Source organism: Papaver somniferum, chromosome 8, assembly GCF_003573695.1.
Source record: "Papaver somniferum cultivar HN1 chromosome 8, ASM357369v1, whole genome shotgun sequence".
NCBI classification, from domain to species: domain Eukaryota; kingdom Viridiplantae; phylum Streptophyta; class Magnoliopsida; order Ranunculales; family Papaveraceae; genus Papaver; species Papaver somniferum.
In genome coordinates this window covers 91,328,241-91,337,815 of record NC_039365.1, presented here as the reverse complement: position 1 = coordinate 91,337,815, position 9,575 = coordinate 91,328,241, and the positions used below count along the sequence as shown (strand labels likewise).

General features: G+C 37.4%; 1 protein-coding gene across 1 annotated transcript; it reads left to right on the top strand.

Annotated features, from left to right (window-relative positions):
- Positions 1-2,689: 2,689 nt before the first annotated feature.
- Positions 2,690-5,246, top strand: LOC113302028 (putative uncharacterized protein DDB_G0288959). Its single transcript, XM_026550864.1, has 2 exons — positions 2,690-3,184; positions 4,777-5,246. Exons 1-2 carry the CDS (start codon positions 2,879-2,881, stop codon positions 5,047-5,049), a joined length of 579 nt encoding a protein of 192 aa, XP_026406649.1. The 5' UTR covers positions 2,690-2,878; the 3' UTR covers positions 5,050-5,246.
- The last annotated feature ends 4,329 nt before the right edge of the window (positions 5,247-9,575 follow it).

The following is a 9,575-nucleotide window of genomic DNA, read 5'->3' as shown; positions in this document are numbered from 1 at the left end:
TGCTTTGTTCCTTGCCCTGTGCTGTTGTTGCTGCTGCATTTCTACTGCTGCACTGCCACATTGCTTCCCCTGCTGCAACTTTGCTGCTGCTGCTGCCACTTCCATTTCTCTGCTGCAGCTGCTGTTGCTTTGGCTCTGCAGTTGCTGTTGCTGTTGCCTTTGTCTAGCTGCTGTTGCTGTTTACCACTCTCTGTTGCAGCTCCACTCTGCCACCCTGCCACTTCTTCTCCTGCAGCTGCCCTTCTGTTGTGCAGTCCTGATTAGCTCCTGCTGCCTGCCAAAGCCAGCTGAGCCCAATCTGGTTCACTGTCAAGCCCAAAGCTCAACTCAAACTGAAGCCCTATTCAGCCAACTTGTGGGCTTAACCAAAGCCCATTTGTTTAAGACCAAAGCCCAAATTCATTAAGGCCCAATCCAATTCAGGCTTAATCAAAAGCCTAAGTTTAAACCCAAAGCCCATTTGCACTTCAAAGATAACTGAGCCCAAGCTCAGTTCATTTTAACAAACCCATTAGTACTTTAAGCCCAACATTTCCAAAAGGCTTCTAAGCCCAAAGCAAATCTAGGAACCCAATTAGCTAAAACACTTCCGAAACACACCCGATCTCTGTGGATCGACCCGTACTTGCACGAGCTACAACCGACGACCGTGCACTTGCGGTATTACTGTAGGCCCGCGTTTTCATTACGCTTAATTTATACACGTTCCCGGGTCCATCAGTTTACAGAGAGATCAACTTTTCAGCTGATCACTTTGCTAAAAAAGGTATACATCTTCAGAAGGGTCAGAGCCTAACTTGCACTGAAAAACCCAGCAGCTTGCCTTGCCTTGGATTCCCTGATCAACCATACTATGGATTTGTTTAGCTTTTCTGTTTTAGTTTTGTGTTTAATTACTGTTCTTTCAGTTTCTTTTTTATTTCTCCTGGCTTTTGCTGGGCTTGTAATTCTTAACTTTTTTTTTTCAATAAAGTTTTAGTTTCTGGTAAAAAAAAAAAGAAAAGAAAAAAGCAATGTACCTAGTAACTTCCTGCTTAATTGTAGTGAAGCGCTGAATCAACTCTGAAACATCACGATTGTAGATGTTCATTGTTTGTTCTTGAAATTTCCCAAAAATACTTTGCCACAATGTTTGTGGATGAAAAGCATCCTCAGTAAAATAAATATAATTCCTGCAAATACATTAATCTTCCACAGTAGTGAATTTTGGTTTTCGCCTCATAAATTGACGTCTCCTAATTTCACTTTCCACATTGGCACGATCAATAACTCTTTGATTTTCGGCTACACGTTGGTTTCTACAAACTCAGCGAACTCAACCATGTTCATATTATCAGTCATGATCTCTGAGGAATTGGAAGAGTGATGAAAAGAATTGGAGATTGAGAAAATCTAGAGAGTTTTCGAAATTCTGGTGTGAGTTAAAATGAGTTGAAATTCCGTATATATAGAGGGAAAAAATAGTAGCCGTTGAATGAGGATCTAATAAGCGTTGATCAGACCAGCGAGCGACAGATTGACCAGCGCTGGCGCTGGAATGACAAGCGAGCGCTAGATTGACCAGCGAGTGATGGACACTCTATCGCTCGCTGGAAAATCTGTCGTGTATGCCTATATGTTATTCCTGACATATAGGCATATCTGTAATGCGTGCATATATGCCAAATATATGAGTTTGGCATGTGCATAGGGATAGGCCTAATAGACTGTCCTGAATATTTACTAAAATCTTGATAATTAGCATTGTATTGGTCCACCAATCCTAAATCCTCTCTCTTCTCTGAATAACCGTATTTTCCAAATAATTTTAACTTTTGTTCTTCCATCTTCTCCATCTTTGAACCTAGATTTGCCCGGATTTATCTGAGATATCAGATATTCCGAGTAGATTTGGGTTTGTATAATTAGTCTTTTATATTTTCAATAAAAAAATCACATTATTTGTGATTTAGGTTTTATGGTTTGTTTTATTTTTTAGTTTTACTGTTGATATCTCATGGCTGCTCTATGTCATGCAGTATTCGCCATTAGTGCGATTTTCTATAGCCTTCGGGCATTTCAATTGGAACCTGATGATATATTTAAGTATATCTTCGAAGGCAATCAATTTCGGTGTGACGATGATCAAGATTCAATCAAACAAGATCAACGGCTACTGGAATTGGTTATGATAATGATGTTTAGTGCAAATTATCCTTTTTACAAAGGATTTTCTCTTAATGAAGAAGAAGAATTTTCCAAATGGTGGATGCAGAATCAAAACACCATCCCTCAGATTACATCGATTACTTCTGTGATCAACAATTATGTACGTTTATTATATTATAATTCATATGTTGTTGTAGTATTTTGCTTTTGTACTTCTTTGTTGTATCTATTCGATGTACTTGAATTAGCCTGTTCGTGGCTTCCAATTAATATAATCTAAAGAAGTTCATCCTCTTTTTTCCTTCAAAGAAAAAAAAAAAAAAAAAAAAAAAAAAAGCCAAAATCTCATATAAACTTAGCCCTCTTGGGTAAAAAAACAAAGTAGCGTCGGTGGTGGTAGTTTATCCACAGTTATATGAGGCCGCGCGAACTAAAAAAAAGAAACACGTGGTACACAGAGAATGGCTAACTCTGGTAGTAATTAAAGACTTCGAAGTACAGTATCCTCTCTCATTTCCATTATTATTATTACTGGTCGCACTAAAAAACCAGGAAGAAGAGAGAAATAAAAGAATATACAAACATCTTCTTCTTCCAATCTTCCCTTTAACCTATGAATCTCTCCTTCTCGTCTCCTCCCTCCTTTACAAAATTCTCTACTTCTTCGAAGACTTGAAACTATTTCTCATCCCCACTCTACTGATTTTCTTCTTAGATATTGGAAACCCTAATGAGATTTTTCAGAAGAATCGCGGGTATACTTGGGTTTGGAAAAGATGAACAACATCATTCAGATGAAGATGAAATTGCTGATAATCACCAAAATTTAAATCAAAACCAACATCATCATCATCAACAACAACATAATCATCATCATCAGAATCAACAAAATCGTGATAGTAATAACAATAATAGTAGTAAAGAAGAAACACGTAGAAGTTCAAAAGGGTTTGGAGTTAAAGTTCCTGTTGTTGTCGATCGAGTTAATCCTGGTCCTTTACTCGTTCCTACTCATCTCGGCGATGGCGGCGTTCAAGTATGCCCCCTTCCTCTATCTAGTTATCTACTGAATTTTTAGGATCATTGCTTAAATCAATTCCTGCTCAATAACATTACGATCTGTAATGTTATTTAATTGCTTTAGTTTCATACTTCCGTTTAGCTTAATTTGATGGTATGATGGAAAGTTTGTACTTGATGAATATCTGTTGGTGTTGTTAATGGTATTAGCTTATAGCGATTTAAAACTACTGGGTCGTCTGAATTAACATAGAGTAAAGTATCTCATAAGCCATGTGAATGAGTAAGAAGCAAAAGGTATCTAGGGTTTTTTTCTTATAAGAGTTTAGAGGATTTTTTTTCTTGATTATTTTGGGGAATATAGCTTGAATTTTACATGTGAACATTTCCTTCAATATGGTAGTAATGTTACTGAAGTTTATAGGTTTCTTTGGATTATGTTTCTTTGGATGTGGTTGAGACAAATTATGTTAGTAGGAAATATAACAAGTCATAAATTCGATGGCCAAGATGATGGTTTGATATTTAGATAGTATGTAAAGTGGATATATGGGTATATAGATTCATTTAAATAATTCAGTTGATGTATATGTTTAAGCTGACTTACATCTGCGTCATCATGTTCTCGACATTGATAGAAACTTTAGTCGAATTTCTAGTTTGGTAAGATTGTATATCTTGGGTATGTTGTGGTGTAAAACAACATGTAGATATCATCATTGGGATGCTGGTTTGGTTCGAGTGTTTCGATGGCTGGGGAAAATGCACATGTTGGGATGAAAGTAAAACTCGTTTAGTTGATAATATTTGTTTGTAGGAGTTTGATGTACGCATTCGAGTTTGCATCTCTTAGTAAATGTGCATGTGTTTCCTGATTCGCAAAAGATATTCTCCGTACTCATGTGGCTGACAATGCTATAGAATTACTTATAGATTAAAACAAGTAACTCCTACATATAGATGAGAATGTTATTGAACACTCACGGAGAGTAAACTCCTACTTAATAGTTCTGATGCATCCTTTTGGCATGATGTCTTGTCTGGTAAACCGAAAAAGATCACAACACCGAGTATATCAAGTGAGTAAATTTTTTCCCATATAAATGATGAGAGTTGTGATGCATATGCATTGGATCTTACAGCCGTGTCTTCTGTTTGGAAAGATAATAAATGCAGCTGAAGAAAGATGGGGATTGGTCTTAGTTTCTCACGAGTTAGTTTCTTTAACAAGTGAAGAAGTGACAGCTTTCAGATCTTTGTATCATTTTCAGTGGCAAGTGTTGTTGCAAATTCTGCAATTTTCTCAAGATATAACCATTTTTTGAATGTGGGCAGGCAACCTGCTTATCACTATTTGTCACTCAAGCCAAGTGAAAAAGTGACAGCTTTTTGATCCTTGTTATCATTTTCGTGGCATGTGTTTGTCGCAAATTCTGCAAATTTCTTTAGACACAACCATTTTTATAAATGTGGACATGCGACCTACTTTATCGCTACCATCAGTCAAAGCCAATAAACAATTTGATTGCCACTTGCATATACTTCTTAGTGTCCTCTATCATTTGCTTAATCTTCTTCTAAGAAACGATGTTTCCTCTTTGGGCACAGGGTTTGAAATGGTATGCTAAGCGCCTTCGGATAGACGAAGATGGTGATGTTGCAGATGAGTTCCTTGACGAGGTCGTGCAACCAGTAGAAGTATCATCTGCAGCCGATGATAGGAGACAAGTAGCATCTGCAGCTGATGATAGGAAACAACTGCTGAAGAAGTTTGAGTTGAAGTACAGCACAAAGCCAGCTAAAGTGAGAAAGCAGGTGATTACGATTGACGGAAAAATCCATCAAAGTGTGGAATATCAAGGAAAATTACAGTGGGTGTAGAGTCATCGCAGTTCACGGTTCGAAAGTCAGCTCTTGCTGTATGGATGATGCCTGTGCGAGTACAGATTGTTTTTCAGTCCCCATTTATGGTAATATTAGTAACTATATTGTCAGTTAATATTTACAGAATCGTCTGATAATATTTTGATCGAACTATAATGATTAACATTCCAAGTTATGATTAACATTCCAACAGATCCCTTTTTATGCAAATATTTTGAAGGACCTAGTGCACTATAAAACGCAGCTTGAATGTGCACAAGGAACCTCCCTCTAAAGGCAAGTTCTATTCTCCCGCATTTTGCCCCACCCCATCGGTAAGGGTTTGATCCTGGACCCTGTAATCGCCGGTAGTATCTAGGGGTCACTAACCCTTTATCTGACAGCTGTTGTGTGTCCTGGTGATCATAAGATGGGGCAAGCTTTCCTTGATTTGGGCGTTACAATGGAACTGTTGCCTAAAGAGCTTCTAATGTACTTACAGCTGTCAGATAAAGGGTTCCTCGCCAAATGATATCGGACTTGAAAACCAAATGATATCGGACTTGAAGTTAATATTTTGAGGATATGTTCCTCTTACAAAGCTCTACTTATCTACTAAAAATGAGTGCATTCCGATAAATATACTGTCACAACCTAATATTTTGAAGATTAGCCATGAAAACCAACCATTGAAATTAAGAAATTAAGATTTGTAGATGACGAGGTTTAACCATTGCTTGGATGGCGACTCAGGATCAGCCTCATGAAAATCTTATATTATCGGAGGAGGCTTTACCCCGTGGAAACGCTCCTTAATGGAACTTTAGCTTTAGTTGTTCGTGACCAAGACATTATTGGTTTCGCTTGGTGGGCCGGGAATGCCCGACTTATAAATTTGTCCGGTAAACTACTCGGGGCTCACGTAGCTCACGCCAGGCTAATTATATTCTGGGATGGAGGAATAAACTTATTTGAAGTGGCAGATGGAGGAATAAACTCATTTCGTACCAAAAAAACCCATGTATCAACAAGGATTGATTTTACTTCCCCATCTTGCAGGGGTGTGCAATGGACAGACGAATGCGGATTAGGGGTCACCCGCATCCAATCCATCAAAGTTACGGATTTGGACAATCTATCTGTGTCTGGCCCAATCACCCGCGAATTTAACATCTGCGGATCAACGGGTGATACATGCCGATGACCGCGGATTTAGTCAATGATTTTCAATAGTGGGAAAGGGAGAAAATGGCTGCAGCGGTGATTAATGAAGCAAATTTGAATTGTTCGTTAGTTTGTTTTTCGGTTTCAAGCTTACTATTTCTCTGTCGAGTATATCTTTAGTTATGTGTGAATATGTTTTCATGGTAACACGCATTGTTTTGTTTTCTTCTTTTCATAAACAAAACTAAGCCAACGAAATACTTGTCTGTAGGTTAACTAGTGGTGTCTTATTAGTTTGTTCCAAACTTGAATGTGAGATTCTTCTCTGAATGGTGGCACCCACATCTGCCTTTCAAAAGAAAAATTGTTCAAGGCGCTCAAGGTTCATGATCAACCATCAGCTCCAGCAAGTTTGTGATCAGACCGAAACAGGGTACTCAGTCTGCCAAGTCCAGGGTCGGTGATGCAGAACTGAAGGGTGATGTATATGTGAACAAGAGAAGGTAATCTTACATTCATGTATACTTCAAATAGATCTCAATACTAACATAGGGAGGAAATGAACACTGCCTTTTATTTTGCAGAATGTGTTGTGTTTTGTTCTTCCATTTTCTGCTTTAAAACACACTTGGAACAAATTTTTGTTTTTCAGTAAGTAAGATAACTAAATTGCTTGAACAAATGACAAAGTGTTTAAGTTTTGGTTGAGACATTCGTGTGTCCGCAGGTAGATAAGAAGATAAGAAGTTTATGAATGAAATCCGCGGTTTCAGACTTTTTGCTCACCCATTGCTACTCTAGGTTGGGGTAGGTCCTGGTTGGGAAGTTATAGACACCTTTCCATACTTTGTATTTGAAGTACTTCACTTAATTTCCTCTGCAATATCGGGTTTTGACGGTATTTATCATCACTTCTCGGACCCGAGACTTTCATTTTCATTCTTCTGTTATGTACGGAAAGATAGAAATAAAATGACCACAATTTTGGGTATTCACTTAATCTTATTAGGTATAAGTGTTTTTCTTCTAGTACTCAAGGCTCTTTATTTTGGCGGTGTATATGATACTTGGGCTCCTGGTGTGTGTGGGTGGTGGTAACCTGACCCTTAGCCCAAGTGTTATATTTAGTTATTTACCAAAATCTCGATGGATTGTTAGTGTAAACGACTTAGAAGATATAATTAGAGAGCATGTATGGTTAGGTTCCATTTGTATATTTGGTAGAATCTGGCATATCTTAACCAAACCCTTTGCATGGTCCCGTCGCGCCCTTGTATGGTCTGGGAGGCTTACTTGTCTTATAGTTTAGCTGCTTTATCTGTCTTTGGTTTCATAGTTTGTTGTTTTTTCTGGTTCAATAATACTGCTTATCCTAGTGAATTTTACGGGCTCACTGGGCCAACAGCTTCTCAAGCGCAAGCATTCACCATTCTAGTTCGAGACCAATGTCTTGGGGCTAACGTGGGATCCGCTCAATGACCTACCGGCTTAGGTAAATATCTAATGCGTTCCCTAACAGGGGAGGTCATTTTTGGAGGAGAAACTATGTGTTTTTGGGACCTCCGCGCTCCCTGGTTGAAACCTCTAAGGGGTCCAAATGGCTTGGACTTGAGCAGGCTGAAAAAAGACATCCAACCTTGGCAAGAACGACGTTCTGCGGAATATATGTCCCATGCTCCTTTAGGTTCCTTAAATTTCGTGGGTGGCGTAGGTACTGAAATCAATGCAGTCAATTATGTTTCTCCTCGAAGTTGGTTAGCTACCTCTCATTTTGTTCTAGGATTCTTCTTATTTGTGGGTCATTTATGGCATGCGGAAAGAGCTCGTGCAGCTGCAGCAGAATTTGAAAAAGTAATTGATTGTGATTTGGAACCTGTTCTTTTCATGACCCCTCTTAAATGAAACAGGAGATCAAATTCCTGAAGTAGGAATCAATTTGATTCCATCATTTGGATTATGTCATACTTAAAAAGTGTTCCTTTTTACTTTCTTTTTTATGGCTCGGCTATCCCACCTAGCCGACCGTTTCACCTTATGATACCAGGTTAAGCCAAAAAAATAAATAAATAAATCTATTCAATGAGAAAAAGGAGAAAGAGGGATTCGAACCCTCAATAGTTTTGAATAAAGAACTATAACGGTTTTCAAGACCAGAGCTATCAACCACTCGGCCATCTCTCTGAAAGACAATCTTTATTTTATTTGTATTCCGCTGAATAGAACATGGTCACCTGAGTTGATACCATCACTATCTGTAGAACATACCAATCGTTAATCTATAATAAATCGATGATCCAGCATGCCCGTTTGTAAAGTAAATAAAAAAAATTCTCGACTATCTGAATAAAGTGGTAACAAGTTCTAAGAGATTTGATAGAATTTATTACAACTTTTTGGCTTATAGAGGGATCAAATGGTATAGTTCTGTTGATAGCTTGGAGGATTATAAGCATGACTTTTTCTTTCCAATTGGCGGTTTTTACATAAATTGCTACTTCCTCAATCTTACTGATTAGTGTACCTGTTGTATTTGCTTTTTCAGATGGTTGGTCAAGTAATAAAAATGTTGTATTTCCCGGTACATCATTATGGATTGGATTAGTCTTTCTGGTAGCTATACTTAATTCTCTCATTCCTTGAATCTAGTCAGTATTTCCCAGATAAAAAAATGACCCCGAGGTATATTCCAAATTAGAGTCTGCAAAGTTTTAAATTTTTATTGTTGGAACAAATTTTAAAAGATCTACACAACGAGTATAAACATAACTACCAACCTATCCATCATTAAACTTCAAAACATAAACCATTACAAAGAATTATTTTGGAATGTTATATCATCGTATAATAGGGTAAACATCTCTTTTTTTTGGATAAAAATTTAAAGCTAAAGTATCACCTTTCCTAGGTCGGAGGAAATATATGAAAAAAAGAAGAGTTAAGAGTTATATGATTATCCATTCAAACCGGTAAAAGACCACAAATTACTATCTTGCATACTAATAACTTAATTACAAATTACATTACTGCCTTGTATCTATTATATATAATTTCATATTACATATAATTTTCTTTTAATAAGTAAAGAAATATATTAATTGAAACTATGAACCAATATTAGGATTTTCTCTCCAACGACAGTTCTTAACCATAAATACAAATCACTGGACACTAGTACTCAAGAACATAGGGTTATGCCTATGTAAGCTAGCTTATCATCTACTCCATTAATTTTTCCCAGGACATGCTTATAGACCCATTTATCGAAGAATCTAAGAAATTCATGACAATTAATCATATTTGACACTGTTTGTTGTCTATTTAACTGCCCCTGCATTTCCTTTAATGGCGTTGACCACATTGAGACAGTCTCATTCCAATTG

Bases quoted from the DNA above. Each gene is read 5' to 3' on its own strand.
- LOC113302028 (XM_026550864.1), top strand. From the start codon at position 2,879: ATGAGATTTTTCAGAAGAATCGCGGGTATACTTGGGTTTGGAAAAGAT. The intron at 3,185-4,776 runs GTATGCCCCCTT...CTTTGGGCACAG, and splicing joins TCGGCGATGGCGGCGTTCAA to GGTTTGAAATGGTATGCTAA.